Genomic DNA, 21748 nt, shown 5'->3' with positions numbered 1-21748 from the left:
TGGCACTGAGGGCGTAGCACTCGCCTTCGAGCGTCAGGGTGTGACAATCCCAGATCAGCCCTGATTATTTCTGAAACAGTCCAGTCCTGAAAATGACTTCTCCAAAGGTCCAAAGCAAGCCCTGTCATACAAAAGCCATTGCTTCTGCAGGCCCTGGTCCTTCCTGACCCTTGCTTTTGAGCTTCAGCACGGCTTGCAACAAGCCTCTCTCCCTGCTGCGCCCCTGCTCCGCCCTCGGGTGGAGAGGGCAGAGCTTCCACACTGAGCCTTCGCATTCACTGTGATGAGGAGGCAGGATAACACCCATTGCCCCAGGCAGTGCTGCTGCCATTATCAAGTAACAGAATTTTTCAGTGGCTCACTGGTGGAAGCACATGGAAGCAGCGCTGCTCAGTGCCACCAAGCATCCAACACGCCTGCACGAGAGCAGAGACTGACACACTCAAGCCTTTGTGCCGCTCTAAGGGCTCAAGACATTGAATCCATAGAGCTGGAGATAAAACCAAAGCATGCTTCATGTCCAGCCCATGGGCGGGCACAGGTCCTACAGCCCTTCCCAAAGGCTAGACCTAATGTTCTTATTAACTGGAGTGAGAGGTGACAACTTACAGCTCTGCTGTCAGAGGGTGTTTTTGTTTCAACATTATTTCCTGCTTGGTGCTTGTCAGAAAGGGGATGAAAGTGGCAATTAGAAAGAGAAACATCACTTAATGCTGTGGGTAGCAAGGACAATCATACCATTTGTGCAGTCCAAACATAAATTCCTGGGGGAACTGTGGTGGATACAATTTTGCAAACCTGCCACAAAAAAGGGCTTGTTCTGCTGATTCCATTATTCTCCTTACTTTGGCTTTAGAGAAAAACATCTGCTTACTTGACGAGGTGTTGTATGAGGAGCTCTAACATCTCTCTGTTCTTGTCAGGTAGTTTATAGACCAGCGCATGAATGGCTCCCAGCCTGTAATCCAGGTTCTCAGATTCTGGAAAGAAGTAACACAAAGAGAAGTTTGTGCCCACCACTTTCAAAGTACATACATAAGAGAAAGACAAAGCCAAAGAAAATCTCTGGGAGCTGTTCCTTCTGCAGCGTAGGGCTGGCTGGCCAAACCCGGTGACGGGAAGCAGAAGGAAAGTGAGATTACGTAGCAACAGGGTAATCATTGTGAGAAACAAAATGAAGTGGAAAGAGGGAGAAATGAAGCTTGAAAGGGAGCTCAGGATCGCACTCTGCCTCTGAGCTCGGCTTGGGAAACAGGCTGGGCATGGCCGGGTCCTCCCCTTCGCAGCCGCACACCAGCACACCTGGGGAGCACACGGCCTCTCTGCTGGGTATCTTATCAGCCCTGGTAGCTGTAACACTGAACAACGCGGTAAAATGCCCTGCAGGGAAAAAAAATTGAGTCCCTGACCCAAAGAGGTCACCCTTAGAAGCATAAATAATCAAGAAACAATAAAATACTCAGTGTGGAAAGAATAGTGTGGGATCTTGGTAGCTGGGAAGCTTAATGGTGCAAGTTTCTGACAGAGGGCAGGGAAGGGATTATCGTTTTGCACATACTCAGCCACCATTGGTTTAACCCGTTCTGAAACTAATAAATCTTGGGCTTAAGCACAATCAGGAGGTGGTGGAAAATTTTCCTTTCCAAGAAAGAACAAGTGTTATTAATTCTCCAGAGCTCCAACCTGATTTCAGGTTAGTTGACGTCCCCTGGCTCTCCAGACCCTCCGTGAGCATGAAGCCCTGTTAGAGGGAAGAGCACTGCAATAGCAAAGGAAAGAAGGGAAGAAATACCACCACCTCCCTTGCACAAATAAGCACCCAGAAGAGAGGGTCACTCCTCCTTCTATAGGGGAAAGCGGCCAGGCACCCCGGTGTCGGGCTGGCGGAGCTCTGTCAAGTGGTTTTGACGTGCACTGGTTGGGGAGGGCAGGGCTAGGGACCGTCGGCAGGGCAGCTGCAGGACTTACTGGCAGCCAGGACCAACTCTTTGTGGAGCTTGTATGTCATGACGGGTTCAGACAGGTTCCTGCAATAACCAGAAAGAAAACTGAGCTCTGGCAGGGCAGCGCGACCCGCTCGTGACGGATCTCGTAGGACCGACGGGCAAACCTGCTCGCCCTCCAGCACCAGCGGTTGCCGGTGGCATCTCCCCACCAGCCAGTGTTATTTAAACAACATTCCCCATAGGATGCGGGGTTTCCACAACAGGCATACTTCTCACAAAAACCCCCAAACCAAACCAAAAGCCAAACCCATTCGTCTCCCCAAAGCCAAAGCCATTTGTCTCCCCAAAGCCAAACCCATTCGTCTCCCCAAAGCCAAAGCCATTTGTCTCCCCAAAGCCTTTGTCACTCCTTTGCCCTTTCCAACAGCCAGACGTTTCCATCTGGCAGCTCACTCCGCATTTCACCTGGACCAGCCCCAAGCTCCCTTGCCCACTCGGGGCAGGTGTGACCTGCAGTGCTACCTGAGGTAAAACTTCAGTGAGCTGGTAATTGTCTTGATGTCCCAATCGCCGCTTTGGAGATCCACGTCCCCTGGACATTTTGGATCTGAAGGAAGAACAAAATGGCTTTAAAATAAGGTCTGTTTTGAGCTTGTTAATAAATAGCACACCCTCAGGGAGGGTATGCTCTCGAGACAAGTGAAGCTGCAGCAGCACATGAAGCAAACTGCTGATTCTCACAGTGGGGAAAAGCGGAACAACAGTACCAGTGTCTGTATTTTGGAAAGGCTGAGGAGCAGTGCTAACTAGGGACGAAGGAAGAGCAGAAGGTAACATTTAAGCAGTGGTGAAGTTAGTGAGGGCATATTCTCTATAGTTTGTTTTTTCCCAGCACAGCCAAGACTGGCAGAAACAACACATTTCAACAGATCCAAGACAAGCTTTCTGATATCCAAAGTAATCTATGTGTCCAGCTCCAATCCCTCCTTCGCAGCTACTCCCCTGAAGGCTGTTCTGGAAACATTCCTCTCACTGCGTGGAGAGGAGGGAGCTGAGAGGAGGAGGCACAGCACATGGAAGTAGGCTTTGCTCCTGCCTACCCTCACCGAACAACCACATCGTTTCTGCGGTACGATGAAGTAAAGGACGTGGTTGGAGGATAGGGGGCAGCTGGACTAAAGAAATAAACTGCATGATTTATTTTAAAAAAAGAAATAGGACTAGAGACACGCGTACAAAAAAACGTGTCTCCTTACTGAAGTTCAGGATTAAATCCTTCTGCAGCGATTATTTCTGTGTTGTTGGACTTTCCATCGCGAGTTTGTACACAGTGGGGTGGCAAGTGGTCAACCAGACCGATGCATATAAATGAAATGAAAAGCCACGCACTGGTGGGGTTCAGAGGAGAAAACCACAGAACTACTCACAGGGAGGGTGAGAATCAAGAAGCAAAAAAACCTGAGGCTAAGTCATTAATCATCAGGCAAGCGTAACCAGAGAGCTGTCTGAAGTCATGGCTCCATGGGAACTGGGTACGGCTATATGTCAGCGCAAACCAGCTGTTTTAATAAACAACAACAATAGCAAAGGCAATACTAAACAATAGTAAAAAACAATAGCAAAAGCCTTTGAATACTGCATTAACGCCTGCGCAGGGAGCTGGTGCGAGCCCGAGTACTTTCTGCCCTGAGGTCCAGCCCCTCGGGCAGGGACGGCAAGAATGGCTCAGCCTTCGGGCGCCCGTGAGAGCGACCCTCGGGGCTCACCCGCCGGGCGCAGCGCCTGCCCTGGCCCCCACGTCCCACGGGGCAGGGGCACGGCGCCCTCGGCCAGGTCCCAGCACCGAGCAGCGCTGCTGAGCCCCACAACCTGCTGCAGGGGGGTTAACCGTTTCTCATATAAAGACTACCCACCAATTTACAGGCTTGTACGAAATACGAGGTTCAGGGCACAGAAAGGCTTACAGCAGAAATGCATACGCTGACTTATTAATGTATACTTTGCCTACAGTGAGGCATCCCAGTTCTTCCAGGTGAAAACCTTAAACCAGGCTAACAGCCTCCCTATGGAGGCCACCTTCCCAGTACAGCTCTCCGTGATACCCCACTGAGGAAAAGGGTCCCCTGCACTCGTCTGCGTGGCCGGTACGGGAGGTGGCCGTGCTGGACCCGTGGGACAAGGCACCTCGCCATGAAGAGCATCGGCCGGGCGAGTTCCCTGGCAGCAGCGCTGCAGGAGGGGCTGCCCAAATGCTGAGGCCCTCAGCATCCCGCACGCTCATTAACGCGTGCTGACCTTCAGCTCTGGTTCTCATTCCCGCTGCCTAAATAAGAGTGGGGATGCAGGCTGTTACCGAGAGAAGGGAGCCGTGATGGCTGGGCGAGCAACGATTCTTGCTGTGGCTCGACTGTCGGGCGATGCTGGCAAACTTGCGCCATGCGTGCCCGGCCGCGCGAGCAGCCCCGCTGTCCACGGCCCCTCCGCTGCTGCCGCAGCTCGACCGGGAGCTCCTGCAGCCCCAGACTGGGAGCTGCCGGCCGTGCAGGCGACGGAGGAGAGGGCGAGAGCTCAGCTCTCTTTGGCTGACGTCCCGCATCCCGGGCCTGCGGCAGGAATGTGTCCCCAGCACATGACTCCAAAATGCCTAAGCAATTTTTTGCACGTGATGGGAGCAGGCTCGTTCCCACTGCTCCAGGGTCACCGCCTCGCTTTATCTCACTGCTGCTCGCTTAACTTAAAATACAGGTTGCACTACAAACAGATAAATGCAGTTTAAAGGGAGAGGCAATAGAGTGGGTTGCAGAAAAAAGCGCAGAAAAGAAGGGGAAGATGTGCCTCGGAGGGGCCACGGGGATTCACAGCCGCACTGGACATTTCTCACTGTGAAACCCAATCCTCCCTGTCCCTCTTAAACAGTACAGAAACAGGACAATCTAGTTGCACGGAAAAATTAATTCTTACCAAAAAAGGCATTCAGCAACTTCTGCACCTGAATATTGCTGCCAACAGTCCGGTAGATGCCCTCCGTAGTAATCCCTAAGCAGGAGAAAGCCACAGAGCGTCAGCCAAGGCTCTTCCCCCGCTGCTGGGAAGTCCCAAAGCCCCATCTAGCGGGACTCCGCGCCCAGCTGTCGGGGCGCTGGCTCCGCAGAAACGCTGCTGCCCCCAGAACCACCCGGCCTCTGTCCCCCTGCACCCTGGGGAGGGTCACAGGAGGCAAAAACATTGCGTTTTTTTTATAAAAACACAAATAAATTGGCACGGAAGGCAAACGCGTTTAAGCAGATTCTTTGAAAATATTAGCCAATGTTAGGGAAGACAGAACTGCTGTATTTGCCCGGCTCTGCGAGGAGGGTCTCATCACCTGCTCCTCCCGGCTGCAGCGGGGCTCGGCTGGCCACATCCCCCAAAAGCTCTGGAAATGAACCAAACACCTTCCCCTGCCGCAGTCCGGGGGGCCGGCTCCTACGGAGTGATTTATCTTCGTCCCACAGCCCACGCCAGCGATGTACGCCGGCACAGGCCGGGTGTTTCACGGAAGACCAGAGGGTGAGCTATCATCCCTCAGCCTGCTGCTGTCCTGCTGCTTTTAACAAAATGGGTCTGAATAACCCCGTACCCCAGTTAACCCCTGCCTGTCCCCCCGGTACAGAGGGACTTCCAGAGCTGCTCTCCTTCTGCCTAACAACGAGTCTGCTCAGAGCCAAAGATGAGAAACCAGTGAATGAAAACAGCATAAAGGCGGAAATTAAATCCTAACCAGAATTTGGTACAACATTCCCGACCGTGCAGGATTTCTACTCCTCTGACATGCATTCTTCAGTCAATGACACAGACTTCGACTTTTAACTAACAGTGCTGTGCTGCAGAAAATGCAATTCAGTTCTGGGCGGCGGGAGCAACGCGTGCCGGGACAGCGGCACCTCCCGATGCCACGACGGGCACCTTACCTTTCGTTTCCACTGCGTTGATGCACTTCCTTACAAACTTGAAGCCGACCTCATTCAGCTCCACTGTTTCAAAGAAGAGAAGCAGGGTTAGCTGCCTGAGCACTGGCACGCGGATCCCCGGGGAAAACTTCTGGGAAGGGCTCGGCACACAACGCTGCAGCGCCTCAGCGCACAGCCGGGTTCACACGTGCATCTGCATCGTGTACATCCCTCCATGAAAACGTAGGCATTCTTTAAATCCTGACAAAGAATTACTGGTTCCATACGTTCCCCATTTTTCCTTGAGTCTATTCTGAGTTACAGCATTACTCCCTACTGCCTTTCTGTCTTTAATAATAAAAGCGTAAATCAGAGTCCCGCTACACGTGAATTTGTGTCTGATAAGGAGTTGATTAATAATTTCCAGAGCACTGCAAAATTTGCAGTTAAAGCTCTTCCACATCACAGGATCATGTAATTTCTGCTTATCTACTTAACTAGATTAAAAAGCAAAAACAACACAGCTTGATACACTGAGTAAAGCAGAACACAGGCTTTTGCTCCAGCCCATTAACCACAGGCTATCTCTGTGCCTGTTTTGCAGGCATCATGAAGCAGGCAGACAGTCAGGATTTTTTTTTTATACACATATTTCAACTTCTGTAATCACACTACTACTTCTGCTGTTTTTTCTGGGATATATGGAAGGATTGTCCAAGTTATAGTGTGAAATATCCTTCTGTTCAGTGCAAACATTTATATTGAGTTTCTCCTAAATGACCATGCTGTTGTTGGTTTTGTTTTGGGGTTTTTTTTGGGGGGTTGGGGTGGTGAATTATAGGGTTTTTGGGCGGGGGTGGTTGGCTTGGTTTTGGTTTTTTTTTTTAACCGTAAAACACCACTCTACTTGAAAAAACAGCCACAAGACACATCTGGACCAACTCCCGTCACAGCACAGGCTGTGTTGGCGAATCCTACGATATCACTGTATTTTCAGCAAGTTGTTTGTAATGATTCTCTCTTCTCTGAGCAAGAGCAATGAAAAGCTCAGACGTATCTTAGCTCTAACATAGGAATGAGTAAAGACACCGTTAAGCACAGATCCACTTGGTACTGAGTGGTACAATATGACTCGAAGTCTTTCTAGCTCTAATCTATTAAAAATAGAGTGTATTTGCTTTTGCGAAACACTGCGTCGCGTTCTTTCCAGGCGCGTAATGCAAACACAGCCAAACAACAGGTTTCACGCTTATGCCTCTGATAACGCTACCTCTGTGCTCATTAAAGTCAGCTAATTAAAGTGCTGGTAACAGCAAGCTCTAAGACACAGAATGCAAGTTTTCGCGCCGCTAATGCAGCCCCAGTGTTTTGCAGGGCAGCACGAGGGGCTGGAAACGGGGAAGGGCGAAGGGGCAGCAGCCTGCGCCGGGGGCTGCAGGGCGGTGGGCAGGGCACCCCCGCCTGTCAGAGCGGAGACACGGGACAAGGTGGTGGGATGGGAGCTCCGGGGAACTAAATGCCACTAATTTTCCTATTACAACCTTTGCTAAATGTCCTCAAAATGTCTCACTGATCTTTCCCCCCCCCCCCGTTATTTTGGGGTTTAGAGGTGCAAACTGAACGCCGCATCCCGCTAGTTCTTGCTAAATAACAACTGCACATTGCAATCAATAACTTTTACCATTTGCAACTCATTCTTATCTGGCCTCAGTATCAGCCACTGTGATGGAAGGGAAAGAAGTTACACTGCTGCCATGTAGGGAAAACACAGCCTGTTCAGCAGAAATCAAGGACGAGTGTATCTGCAAGGAAATACACTGCCCGGCCTCCGGACAGCTTCGACAGCTCAGAGAACAGCAACAGAAATGACTCACTCTCTTCCTGTTTTGTGATGGGACTGTGGTAGATCTGAAAAAGGGAAGGGAATGGAGGAGGAAGAAACAAAAACATAATGCAACGTGATTCAGTATTTATTTTCAAGAGAAAATGCAGCACCCCATAAATCACCCAAAGCCAATCACAAGCAGTCAGACAATCTCCCAAAGAAATGTCATTTTATAATTAAGCAAGATACCATTATCTACACAATAAATAAGTTTTTGCTGACTTCCTACATTTCACTGGAGCACCTATTTCTAGGTAAGAGGTCTCCCAAAAATGAACAGGAAACTTTGTCCTTTAGACGCCCTGTAAAAACGGCAACTGGACGGTCTGGCACGCAGGGGCTGTGGTTGGCTGGTTTGCTGGCTTTTAAAAAATTCAAGCGTCAAGACATTCCTTCAGCCCATATAAAAATAAATTTTCTATTTTTTTACTACTAATAAACAGCGGGTGCCGTTCTTGATAGAAAACAAAAAATCCTTTACACATAATAACATGTCACGCAAACCAAATGAGCCCCAGACATCCCCGCAGTGCCTGGCTGCCCAGCACGAGCACGCTGACCCTCCGCTATCCCGCGTCCTTTCCTTTTTAAACGAGTAGGAGAAGAGTGCTGCGGAGGGTGCCCGTGTCCCGTGTCCCACCTCCCTGACCCCACGTCCCACCTCCGCATCAGCGGCCACACAGCCCCGAGCAGCTCAGCAAGCGCACGCACTGCCAGCGCTCTTCACCGAGCCCACCGAGGGAACGGCAGCTCTCCAAAGGCAAGGGGAGCTGCCAGAAATGGGTTTTCCCGCACTGCACATCATGCTGTCCATTTAGAGGAAGCGTGGTAGAATGCAGGAGCCTGTGCTTTGTTCAGCCCAAAGGAAGGAAACGGCAGCAGGCACAGAAAGGCGGGCGAACACTGGTGCAGGGGGGCTGCTCCCATGGGCCAGACTTTCCAAATGCTGCTCAGAGCAGGGACAGAGAAAAAAACCACCTCCCGCGGGCTGTGGAGAGCGAGTCATGAGCGACAGAAACATTGAGCGCTCCAGACCCAGTAAGACCGCAGTAAGGCAGTCTGGCACAAGTAGGGAACGTACAAGAGCTTTAAAGGGGGAAAACCAAAATCCCCGCTGCAAGCTGTGCCGCGAGCCGAACAGCGCAAAACCCCGTTTTGGCTGTGCAGTGGCTGAACTGATGCCTGAGTGACGGGGTGAGCAACAGCAGCGAAGCGACTGCTGCAACAAGGAGCCTGCCAGTGGCTGTGCCACTGCTCCTCCCCTGGAGCCGCCGGCAGAGGACAGTGCTCGGCAGCGCATTCACCGCCCTGAACACTTACCGGCTCCTTCCCGTCCATGGCTTCCATCCACAGCCTTCGATTGGCCTCCGAGAGCGCTTGCAGCGTGATGGTCCCAGACCTGCGCAGAGTTCACCCGGGGACAGGCAGGAAAATGAAGCAGAAGTTGGTTTTAATGAACAGCAGAATGCGATTTCATCCAGGTTTGCAGGGTTTATCTGTTTGGAGGCCGTTTGAATACTAAGCATCTCACCTTTCATTAGTTTCAATGTCAAAACAAAATCTTTTGTCTATCGAGTCGGTCTTTCTCCTCACGCAGGATTTCAGTGTCAGGTCTAAGGTGCCCTAGGAGAGAAAATGAAAGGCAAGATTACATTCAAGAAATACGGGAGAAGATTTTGGGTTCCTTGGCACCCTTTGGCTGCAGCCTAGCACAGCACTGCCCGCAGAGCAGCAGGCTGCCAGCGGGTGCCCTGCCAGTCCGACGGCATTGGTACCAGCAGCACCGGCGGGTCTTCCCACCATCAACAAAGGCAGAGAGCGAAGGCTTTGTGAGCCAGGCTTCCTCTCCTCAGCCACAGAACGTTGTGGACTTCACGGCATTACCCTGCAAGCAAGCGCTAAATATCTCAGCAACAAGCAAGGTGCCTCCACGGGGCAGGAACACTGCTACAAACAAACCTCACGAGGCAGCTGCTTGGGCTTTGAGGCCAGGACCATGCTTGTCTGTCGTCTGACACTGTTGGGTCCTAATTTTTATCAGGGCTGATCAGCGCTACCAATTATCCATAGCATTCATGGGCCAAACAGCTTTACACAAAACACCTTGTAGAAGAACATCAACTGACCAAACCTAGAGTAGATGCGCTCTGATGAAAGGCCAGCACAGCGAGGCTGAGCTCTGGCCCTTTGCGTTCATGACCCTTAATAAAGGGGCATTAATGGACTCTGCAGCAGAGGCAATTTGTAACGTGATCGTGAGATCTCCACAGCTTTGCAGGAATGCTGAAGAGACACCCAGGAGACCCAACCAACCAGACCCCAGGGCTGAGTCTGCAAACCTGGAACGTGTTCATCACCCGGCTGTCACTGCTGCTGCGCCTGCAAGACCTCTGGCAGAAGTGGATCAAGCAGATCCAGGACAGCCCAGCGGCAAGGACGACCTCCTCCAATGTTACGTCCGGCTTACACGCCGTGATGATAATCTCCTGGCTGTGTTTTGTGCGTGTGCTGGTCGTCTGGGGCTTTTAAGAGCACCTCTTGTAATTGTGGCATTTGAAGTTGTGTGGCTAGCTGTGACCCAGAGGTGCAGATTACCAGGCTGCAAGAGTTTGCGAAGGGGACGTATCTACATTTTTACAAGGTCCTGCCTGCATTAATTGGTCTTACTAGACACCTTTACGGCAGAGAAGGCAATAAATCTCTCCAGTCAATGTTTTGGACGTTTCTTTACCAAGGTCTCTACCAAGGGTTTCCAAAAAAAAAAAAATTATTTTATTGCTGTAGCGTGCAGAGGTTTGCCAAAGAACAGACCATGAGATCATGAACCAGAGAACAGCATGCCTGACTGGGAAGTCCCTGGGGGACGTCGCTCCATGGCAGAGGAGGGCGGGTAGACTCAGCTGGATGCACTTGCTGTACTCTGAGCCATGCTCCATCATCCACGCCTGCATTCTACCCCTCCTCTGTCACGCCAAGGAACTGCAGGGAACTCCCAGACACATCACTCACTGGTAAAAACCAAAGCATTTTGTGAAAGAAGCAGTTCCCCGAATCGTTGTCTTATTGCACAGTTTAGAGCTGCAACTGCTGCCCTATCCTCCTCTCCTAACACCGGTCCTGCTCACACGTAACCAGTTCTGAGAACAGAAATCAAAATCACAAAGCAGTGACTGTGCGAACATGCAAAGGCAGAGAAATACTGCTTTTGGAAGCATTCATCTAATAACTTGAGTAATTCAGGTACTTGCAATCACTGCCAGAGGGCTATGTGCAAATCAGGCTGCAGGTTCACCACCAATTTGCATGGGTATATTTAAAAATTAGCTGGTCTAGAAAGGCAGAAATTTCACACTAGACCAAAGTTGCAAGTCACCGCTGCCCAAATAACACTCACGTTATGTGAACCTGCGCCTTTGCTGCCAAACCCTGCAGGGCTTTGGGTCATTTGGGACAGCGGGAGGTGAAACTTCTCTTCGCAGAGGTGCTTCCTTCAGTTCGCACCAAACCACCCGCCTGTGCGGCCAGGCAGGGAGGGGACACGAAGCCCACGCCTCTGCTCTGCGGCCAGGAGCCCTTCCGCAGCCCACTGTCAGCATGCCTTGAGGACTGGCACTGCCAGACGACTGCTCCCGAGAGCGGGGCTGGCCTCTGCTGCCCTGGACAGGGCATTTCTATGTCTGTTTGCTTACGGAAAGAGAGGACGCGGGCGGATGGAAGGTGAGACCCGATAGTTGGGTCAATGTTTGCAGACATTCGTCCAAGAAAACAACTCACTTGCTTAGCTCCAGGCTTCTGGTCTATGGGCGTCATCCGTAAGGTTTTTGCTTCTTTTTCGTACTGGCAATAATATTTCACCCAGGAGATGCCCAGCGCCCCTGCAGAAACAGACGGGAAGCTGAAGTCAGAGACGGCACCTTAGCTAGACACAGCTGGCAGGGCATGGCCGGCGTGTCCCGCACGTCTGCGCTTTTCTGGGGATGGCCATGGGGACACCTCCCCTGCCAGCGTCTCCACTGGCAAGAGCCAGGAGGAGCGAGAGGAGGAGAGGTGCGTGGGGCGGCAGCTGCCTCCAGTGCCCTCCCAACGCTGCCGGTGAAAGGGCGTTTGTGGGACTCTGGTCGCGAGCCAGGCTGGTTTGGCCAAGTCCAGCCAAGAGCTACACTGGCAGGATCCTACGTGTCTTGAATGCTTGTTTCACATAGACACCACTATTTTTTCCTGTTGATGAAAACTTGGCAGTAAAGACAACAGCATCTTTAAACCACTCTAAAGTTCCTATTTATATCACACTAGATTTATTGTCATTTTTCTTTGTTGTCTTACGTGAAGACCAACCCTTTATATGAAATACTTCAACTGATATTTTTTCTGTATTTTTTTTTTTTTAAATTGCAGTTGTCAGGAAGAACAACTCTCTTCATACTCAATTTATAGGGGAAACATAGAGGCAGCAAACAGTCATTGGCATGCACGAACATGCAACGTTCGTTTGTGGTCTAAAATCCCTGCCTATGTGCTTTCTTTTAAAAGCAGGATAAGCATACATACAAATATATGTATAAATACATTTGTATATATAATCCAGAAAATAACTGCTCACAAAGTAAGTTGTCTGTAGACTCAGAGGCCACAGCTCTGCACACAGGCTTTTGTCCCCTGAGTGTTCATGCTTGCATGGCCAGGGAGAGCTACAGTGAGTATTTGTAAAAGACTGAATTTGGTTTGATTTGATTCTGCACAGAATCACAAGTTTTGCCCTCAGCAGCTTAACCCTCATCGCCAGTTAACACTTCAGCTGTGCTCAGGTGCCCTCAGAGACGCTGTAAGAGGGAAGCTGGGCAGGACACCAGATTCCTTCTGATAAAATGCAGCCAAGGTGCAATCTGCCAGAGCTCTGGCCTCTCCAGTGCTACAACGGAGTAATAAATCTCATCTAATTTGAGCGCAGGGCAATTAGCTCCTTGCTTACATGGCTCATGTAACCCGGAGAAAGCTCTGTACCACTGCTGAGAAAGCTGGCAGCTAAAGTTGCCGGTGATTCCCCAGGCACCCTGTGCACGGGCAGGCGGTGACACCCCGTGCAGCACGGCTCATGGTGACGCCATGGCTAAAGCTGGCCTGGGCACGGGAGCCACGCGCAGCAGGGCTACGAGCAGGGCAGCCCAGGCTTACATGTTCTGTAACGTATTCAGGTGCATAGAAAAGCCATTACATTTCTCCTGAGTGTACAGATAGCCCTCAATGGTCGGCTGCCCAGGTAGCTTGCAGGTTAGGGGGGCTTCCTTCATCCTCTTCTTCAGGTCTTCCAGCTCCTCCCGTGTGCTGGAGAAATGATTCCTTGTCTGTTAAGAGAAACAAAAAGAAGCACATTTGAACATGAGCAAAGAGCGAGTTTCAGGTATCCCCGGTCGAATTTGAGGTGCTCTGGCAGAAATGAATCAGTTCCCAATGTAGAAAATGTGGAAGCCACTCCACAAATTCGCATGAACGCTCCAACTATAAGAACACTGGGCTCTTAAAAGATGATTGAAGAGACAAGGTTTAACATACCATGCGTGGAAATGGTGTTGAATCATGACTGGGAGGACACTTGCTCTTTCAATAAAAGAAACTTAGCACATTTTAAGGCTAGGTAGAGCACAAGGAAGCTCGCACCCTTGTTTAGGTAACAGGCGTATTCTCCTACAAACACAGGTGTTGACTCCTCAAAAGATCATGCTACGCTGCCTGGCATGAAATCGTTTTTAAAGAGTCACATCAACATGGGATACAAAATCAAGGCATTTTTATGGAACACCACTTAGATCAATTAATGAGCCAGCAGCAAACTCAGCTTGGCACAGATTTATGGCTGTTGTTCCACAGGAACGAGGGCCAGCTATGAAAGACTGTGGATAAAAAAACAGGACACAGATATTTTACCCCATGAGTATACTTAGACAGCGGAGGAGCTTACCAAAGCATTTAGTAAGCCGATACCGTTAAGATCAAGATTAGAGGCCTTTCTAGAAGATGTGTACAATGTCGATCTCATGAAATTGGAAGAAATTCTCAGGCTTGTTTATGCACAAGGTTAAATGACACAATTGCAATAGCCCCTTCTAGACAGAGGAAAAACACTGTAATAGCACCTGAAGACTCTCTCGTGCAGGAGAGGAGAAAATGCACGAGAACTGAGAAGGAAATAACTTTATCTGCACCTCCCACAATGCAAACATGGACAGTCTGTTTTGCATGGAAAAGCCTTGCCACCAGAGGCATTTCAATACAAATAACAGTAGATGTCACATGCAAAAAATACTTCAGCTGGGCAGGAACTCACATTCTGCAGGCTGAGCTGAAGCTGCTGCTTATAAGGGAGGAAATCCTGCGTGAGCTCTACTGTCAGGTTGTTGTAAGTAAAGAGGCTGTGGAGAAAAGCCAGCACCTGCAAAGGAGGGAAAGGACACAGATTAAACTTCTCTTCTATATTTCTAATCAGAGGAAAGATAGACAGGAAGCGGGGTTTCAGAAATTATATATACAAATTTTTTTCTTCCAGTTTTGGAGTGATGCCAGTCTTAGTATGACTTATCCACCACAATGTCCCTAAAGCCCAGGTCTACCACCCACACATCTGTCTTAATAAAACACACCCGAAATGAAAGACCCTGCTGGGAGAACAAGAGCAGATCTGCAGACTGCTCGTCTGTGAGACCTACACGATCCCACGCTCAGCTGCGTCCAGTGCCAGGGCAGAGCCACCCCCCCAGGGCAGGCTCCCTGTACACAGCCACGAGCTGGTACCGCTGCAGCCTGTGCCGTGACAGGTAAGCAGACCAGGCAACAACTCTCTCCCTCTGAATATAGCTAATGCTTACCAAACACAAGGTGTCCAAGACAATTCGTAACAAGACCTCTAGCTACCTACAGCGTCCAGCCTGTTCCTCAGGATCGACTTAGAGACATGAGAAACAAGTCTGTGGCTTCACGGTGCTCCAGCAAACACCACTACGGCTGTTAAGCTGCAGCAATCCAAGTGTGCAAGATTAACTCCTGCTCCATCAGAAGACTCCCGAGGACCAAATCCAACCTGGTAACTCATCCCCTCCCGCAACTGTCAGCAAGTCAGCATATGCGAGCATCAAACAAGAAGGCCTGAAAGAAAAGGAAGCTCCTACCGGTTCAACAATACTGAATTTCTTGCTTTCCTGTACTTCCTGGATCTGGTACACATACTCGAGGGAGGACTCAAAGAAATTGTGTCTCTCTTTGTCAACCTGAAGGTCAGCCTGGAAGAGAGAGGGAGAGGTGAAAAAAGAAAATACATCACATCTAGCTTGACAATATTTGACTAGCTTTTGTCTGTCAGCCCATAAATAGTTCTCTCCTCACTTAAGAAAAAGCCTGCCAAAGGTGTCTGGCCCAGGTTTTGAACACTTTGCACAGAACCGGAAGACTGGAGCATTGGCCGTTCTTCTCAGGTCTGCCCTTTTCTGGTTGCCTTTCATTTATGGATCCAGAACCTCACCCCACTCTGCAAGGACAAGGCTTTCCTGAAGCGTATTTGTTATTTTAGCATAAGCTCCTTCTCCACCCGCAGCCCTGCACTGGTGAGAAGGCCACTGCCACAATCCTCTCACCTGACTCCAGCTGTGACCTGAAACCAGCAATTCCAGAGCTGCAGCACCAGGTAGGACAACGTGGCACGCCACGTTACCACAGCTTACACAAATTTTGCCTTGCAAAGATGCTTGTAGGTTGATCTGACAGCTGGTTTGACAGATGTGATTTGAGCCAGCTACTCTGATGTGGGCTGGAGCAGCTGGGGCTTTCCCTTCTTGTTGCAACACGTTTGGCAGCAGCAGCAGCTGGAAGGGGCAGCCCCCCTCCTCTGCCTGCGTCTCACTGCCACCGTGGGCCTGCTGCCGCAGCCACCCCTGCAAACACCAGGAGCTAGGCAGGAAACTATGCTGGCAAAAATAATAACAACCAGTTATTTTTCAGCCAGTTCAGTTCCCTGAGCCAGGTGAAAGGGTGGCCAATCCCCAGCTGTGCCCGTGTAACTGGTCATTGCTCTACACCGTACGAGAGCAAGCGATGACAATGCTTAAAGCCACTACTACCGTTCAATACACTAAGGAGAACTACAATCTCCATTTCCCTGGTCTCATCCAGAGAATCTAGGCCTTAGGTAGATTTACTTGCTTATCAGTTTCAACTGGCTACTGAAAGGGATGATTTTTTCCCCCTTTTTTAAGATCTAGAGCATCTGGTGGTGTTGCTTCTGGACCCAGCTCTGAAGAAAACTCCATACACACCTCCTGTAATTGGGATTCCTTCTTCTTGGAAGACAAATGCAAATGGCGATCCAGCATGGAATAAAACTTCTCACCATCCTTCTCAAACTTTTTCTTTCTTTCCTGTAGATGCAAGAGTTGAAGCAGAACCAGTTATTGGCATTTTCCAGATAAGAACATGCAACAATGCCAAGATACTTTGTGCAATTCAGTATTCCCACAAAAAAATTCTGGTTGACCCAACCAGAACAGGAGACCGCTTTCCTTTTGCTCTGCTTTCACAGTCTGTTGCCTACACTGCATTTAGTTATGGCTCAAGACCAACCTCTGGCAATACTTCGTGGCACAGGCACTTGAAGTATTTTGTCATGTTAGTATGGTGGCAAAAGCCCCACTGCCAAGGTATCGTTCCCCTCTCAATCTCTTCAATGCAAGTAAACTTGAGACATACTAATACATCAAAAACCTATTCACCATTTGCTACTGTGCTGTTCACGTAGTTCAGAAACAACTGGGCAAATAGTTTAATGTCAAAGATATGTCTGGGATACAAAGAGATTTGTTAGGAGTTTGGCAATTTTCTGTTTCGAAGCTTTTATTATGTTTTTCTGAAAAATATCAGAACGAAAGCAGAAGACAAGAAGGGCAGTACGTGGGAGGGAAGTCACAGTCTCTTTATTAGTGGTGGCGGAAAGAGAGATCACTAACCTTGCAGTCAAAGCTTACACAAGTTTTACTGTGTAGCGCCCACCCGGAATACAGCCCCGGGGAATGCTGCCTCAGGCATAGCTGTTTTACAATACACAACGTGAAGACTTCACCTCCTGGAGGTCCCATGCAGATGGTCTGGTTCTCACTGACCTACTGTACATCTCAAACATGCCTACCACGGGCACGCAAACACGAAGCGTGGACTGATTCGTTAAGAAAGACTTTGTGAAGGAATCACTATAACAAAGAGTTGTTTGCACTGACAAACCTGGAAGGGTAAATGTCCAGAACGAGAGCAAAAATAGAGAAGCTGAGCTGAGGAGCTGGTCGTTTGCTTATGCCTTACGACTGTGAAACCACAGAGGACTCTGGCAATCAAGAAACAACCATGAGTAGAAGCCAGGTTGACAAATACCCACATCAGATGGTAACTGAGCCATCAGTGATTGCTCAGAGGCAGTTAAATTGCTAAAATAAGGAAATTCCAGCCAGGCAGCAGCCTCAGCGCCAGGTCCAAGTAGCTGAGGACCAGTGTATACATACTACAGGGTACGTCTAGGATGCCCAAATTCTGTCTAGCTTTTGAAAGCTCAAGAAATTGGAAAGCAGGGTCATCCCAACCTCCTGTAGAATTACTGGTATCTTTCAACACTGATCTCCTAGAAGTTCTGAAATGCTGTTTTCTTGCCCCCGTTCAGAAATTCACAAATAAGCAAACGCACACCAATGCCACCACGAAACAGAGCAGATGGGCTCTGCCAGACTGGTTGATATTAGTTATTTTCCTCACAAATTCAGCAGTGACCACAAAGTTTGAAGCTGCATTTCCTAAATAAAATCCTTTCTCTTTTTTTAGTCAGTTCTCATGCCATGAAGTTTTGCTTCCCCATTCCACTTGCATGGACTGTTCAGTCTGCCTAACGGGATGTCCATCTGCCTAATGGGTGTCCCCCCTCAGCGGGACGTCTGGGGTCTCCCAAAACTGGTACTTTGGCTCAGCATGGTTGGCCCCTGCCGAACCAGCTGCTTTCTTCTCAGCCCCCTGCTCACAGCGGCTCCTGCTGTGTTGCCTCTGCAAGAGGAAAGGTTGTTTTGTGGTGGGCAGGTGGGCACACACCCGGAGATGCTCGTAGGCTGTTTACTGGAGCACGTGAAGCTTGCACAGCTCCCCATGTTACCCATCGCGGGCAGCACCTGTCAGAGGGCAAAGGCGCTCACAGCTGGGGCGGAGCCCCTGGCAGTAGCCATCTCGGCCTTTGCTGGAGGAACAGCTTGCTGTCAGCACCCAGGCTCGTGTTGGTGGGCACGGGTTCCTTGGAGGCGCCTCAAAGGGCAGACAAGCGTTACTGCCAGCTGCCTTCCTGCAAAAAGGATTTCTCACTCCACAAGACAGTCCTGTTTCTCTAATCCTTGCACATTGCTATTGTGAAAGCACAATTACTATGGAAAAATGCAGAGGCGCCAACTTGAATATCCCTGCCTATATTTAACTGTCTGGAGTAGGGCAGGCTTAGGCCAGCAAACCTTTTTGCCCCGGTAATTACATCTACTGCCCTACAGAGACCCTGTAATTACAAGCCCCCTGAAGGGAAGTATATCTTCTGGTGTCATCCTCTGCAATATCAGGGATACTGAACTCCGCGTTAGCAAATTCATGCCTCAGAATAGAGATCCATATCAAATCCAGAGGAGCAGAGAGTCCTCTGAGGGTGAAACCTAATTTAAGCAGCGCTACAGCTGCAGAACCAATGCCAGGAAGGACTGTCAAAACAAAACACCACCCTCGTGACTAACATCCCTGATAAGTAAATCCAAACCCAGAGAAGCAAAAGTGTCTGCGAAGCAGCAATTACCACGTCTGTAAGGTCACACTTCTGGATTGTCTGTCTGTGCCAGTAGATGCCACGTCTAACGCAGCCAGGAACCTAGGCTTGTTTTCATTTCTGTAACGAGGCATCACCAAACCCCAAGGCCACAGAAGTGCGGTGAAACACAGCTGCACCGAGAGCACCGGCGGCCGACGCAGCGCTGCGGGTCTGCAGCTCACACCTCTCCTGCTGCCAGCTTCTCGCATCTCAGAGAGGATGGCTATGCGGCAGCAGGTCCCGAAATCCCCTGGTGATGGAAAGCTAGCTCCGAACCCAGCCAACGAGCCCAGCTAATCCCGCAGGGGTGGTCTCTCAACACAGCAAGGGACGGTGCCAGCCCTGCTCCTCAGGGGACCCGCGGGCCAGCAGCTGAAGGCGCAGCAGGAGAGGGGCCGAGGCACGCTCCCGCGCTCGAGGTGCCGCTCCGGGTGCCCCGTCCTGCCTCTCGACGCCGGCGAGCAGCACGCGTAGGGTGCCCGAGCCGTCCCTGTGGAGCGGCCACGAGGGACAGCAGCCACGCTCCAGCCCAGAGCAGGGAGCAACCTCTCCCACCCTCCGGCTGGGCGGCTGCTCAGCTGCCCCGCGAGCTGTGGAGAAGCGCAGGGCGAGGGAGCAGCCGCCCACCGCAGCCTGGTGCTGCTGTGGCCGGGCACGGCAGAGCCCGCAGGCAGGGGAGCGGTGCCGGGCAGGGCAGGGGGAACGTGCTTCTGGATGCAGCAGCCTGGCAGCGCGTGGCTCCCAGCGAGATGAGCATCTTGTCCTCAGGAGAGGTGACATCACTGCGGGTGGCCGTGGTGCCCGTGCAGATGGCCACAGGACCACGAAGCCACAGGAGAGACCACGAGCTGTGGGTGGCCGTGGTGCCCATGCAGATGGCTACAAGAATACAAGCCCACGAGGGAGACCACAAGCTGTGGGTGGCCGTGGTGCCCGTGCAGATGGCTACAAGAACACAAGCCCACGAGGGAGACCACAAGGGAGACCACGAGCTGTGGGTGGCCGTGGTGCCCATGCAGATGGCTACAAGAACACAAGCCCACGAGGGAGACCACGAGCTGTGGGTGGCCGTGGTGCCCATGCACATGGCTACAAGAACACAAGCCCACGAGGGAGACCACGAGCTGTGGGTGGCCATGGTGCCCGTGCAGACGGCTACAAGAACACGAGCCTGCAGCTGCAGGGAGACCACAAACCAGGACCCATGCAGCAGCTCTGCCACCAGCTCGCACGGGCGGGAAGACGCAGCCCGCCCTGCAGCAGAGGGTCATCATGCAGTGGAAAAGATAGCTGAAAAGAAAGAAAAAGCCTGGGGGAGCAATGGAAGAGCTTTTTCTGCAGCAGGAGCTTGGAGGCCAGACAGCAACTCCTTCAGGGAGTGCTCCTCCTCTGCCAGCGCCTACGGGCAGGCAGGGGCACACAGCTGTGCCGGGGCTGCGGAGCGCCGAGCTCTCCCTGGGGATCGAGGGAATCGGGAATGACAGCCGAGAGGGACACCAGTGTGTGGGGCACGGCTCTCTCCCGCAGGAGAACTGCTGCTGTGCGGAAAGGGGTGCAGCGCAAAACGGCATTTTTGGCCACTAAAAGGGGGCTTGCCAATCATTTCCCACTCTGGTTAATTAACATATAACTGAAAAGCAAAAGGGTGAACTACAAATCCCTCCTGATTGTCAAGCCAAGGCTTCTAACAGCTTGTTGGCTGCTGAACAGAGCAAGCCAAGACAAAAAATAACACAAAAAACCCACCCGGACTGAAGCACAATCTGGAAACATGAGCACAAATTAGTTCCTCATGAATATTCAGCGACGGACAGCATTACCTTCCCATTAGGATTTGCCAACTCCAAGGAGCCACCCAACTTTCATTTATTTGCTCACCAAGAGAAACCGAGCCGATTTCACCTGAACGCAGGCAGAGTCACCCAGCAGCCAAGCAGGGTGCTCTTCGAAAGCTTCGCTCTCTGAGCTTCAGCAGATGCTGCTTTAACCAGAAATGAGCCAGAGTCCTCGGAAAAGCAGGGGCTGCCCAGTCCAGCGGTCAGTCCAGCAGCAGCTTCGGCTAGCTGCGCGTCTGCGGGGTCCTGCCCTGCTCACCGGCGGCTGCTGCCGGGAGCTTGGCAAAGCCAGAGCCCCTCGGCAGCCGCTCAGTTCCAGCCTGAGCAAGAGATGGAGCAGCCGGGGACTAGGGGATAAAGGGGGAAAGGGTCTTGCCAAAACTCTCCCTTAACCATTAGTTGCTAATTAGGATCCTCTGAACTTCCCATCCTAGAAGAGGCAGTGAGCTGCGAGCGAGGAACCCAGCTCACGTGGCTACTTCTCTTCTTCTTAAAGAAAAACAAAACGAAACAAAATGAAACGCACTTTGCCTGCTGGGAGCCTCCACCTTGGAACACACGTGCAGGGGTTCGGGTGGAGGATCAGCGCCCAGCAGGACATGCAGCTGGCCGTGAACGGGAGACGGGCGCGCAGCCGGCGCCGGGTGCTCCTGGGCTCCCCCCTGCCCGCACGCCTCCGTCCCTGCTGCCTCTGAGCAGAGCCTGGGAAACACCGCAGGCTGAAAGCCTGTAAATATTAAACGAATCCACTTCTGCTGCATTTCCCGCCCCAGCATGCCCCGTTTTGATGAAAGCAACAATAATCCTGCTGAAATCGCAGCAGAGCTACCGCGCTCACGACACGGACACCGAGTAATGACCGCACACGGTGATGTGTTCACCATCACTCGATAAAGATGACAGCACTGAATAAATTCAAAGCCCAAATCAGTTTGGGGAAACCACAAGCTGTGGCTGGAGAGGAGATGAAGGCACGAGTTGGGCAGCAGGTTCTGCTTCCGCTTGCAGCCTCATCTGGCAAACGGCAGAGGGAAGAAACGGGAAAAAGAGAAGTATGTTCATACGGAAAAAAATACTTCATGCCTGAGTTTAATTTTTATGCTATGTCAGCAGTTAATACAAAAAAAAGGTAATTTCTAAAAAGCAAAATGCTGTTGAGGGGTGTAGAAAGAGCATTTCTATAAAACCACACTCAATTTAACCCGGTCTTTTTCCCCACTGCGTTCTCTCAAACGCTCCTTAGATCTCGCTCCCACAGAGATGAAAGCAAGGAGAAGTTACTATCCTCCCTTTCTTTT

General features: G+C 50.9%; 1 protein-coding gene across 1 annotated transcript in view; it reads right to left on the bottom strand.

The window, feature by feature from the left end:
* Positions 1-21748, bottom strand: part of OPHN1 (oligophrenin 1) — a 67119-nt gene that overhangs the window by 13153 nt on the left and 32218 nt on the right. The window contains exons 5-17 of the mRNA XM_075720359.1: positions 16061-16162; positions 14921-15031; positions 14083-14187; positions 12973-13102; positions 11535-11635; positions 9292-9383; positions 9081-9159; positions 7750-7783; positions 5897-5959; positions 4908-4982; positions 2469-2553; positions 1969-2027; positions 875-980 (exon numbers count right to left, since the gene is read on the bottom strand). Of these exons, the coding sequence (XP_075576474.1) occupies positions 875-980; positions 1969-2027; positions 2469-2553; positions 4908-4982; positions 5897-5959; positions 7750-7783; positions 9081-9159; positions 9292-9383; positions 11535-11635; positions 12973-13102; positions 14083-14187; positions 14921-15031; positions 16061-16162 (1142 nt within the window). The remainder of the gene's footprint in view (positions 1-874; positions 981-1968; positions 2028-2468; positions 2554-4907; positions 4983-5896; positions 5960-7749; positions 7784-9080; positions 9160-9291; positions 9384-11534; positions 11636-12972; positions 13103-14082; positions 14188-14920; positions 15032-16060; positions 16163-21748) is intronic.

Source organism: Pelecanus crispus, chromosome 13, assembly GCF_030463565.1.
Source record: "Pelecanus crispus isolate bPelCri1 chromosome 13, bPelCri1.pri, whole genome shotgun sequence".
Taxonomy (NCBI): Eukaryota; Metazoa; Chordata; class Aves; order Pelecaniformes; family Pelecanidae; genus Pelecanus; species Pelecanus crispus.
Note: the sequence above shows the minus strand (reverse complement) of the source record. Positions and strands in the feature narration are given on the sequence as shown.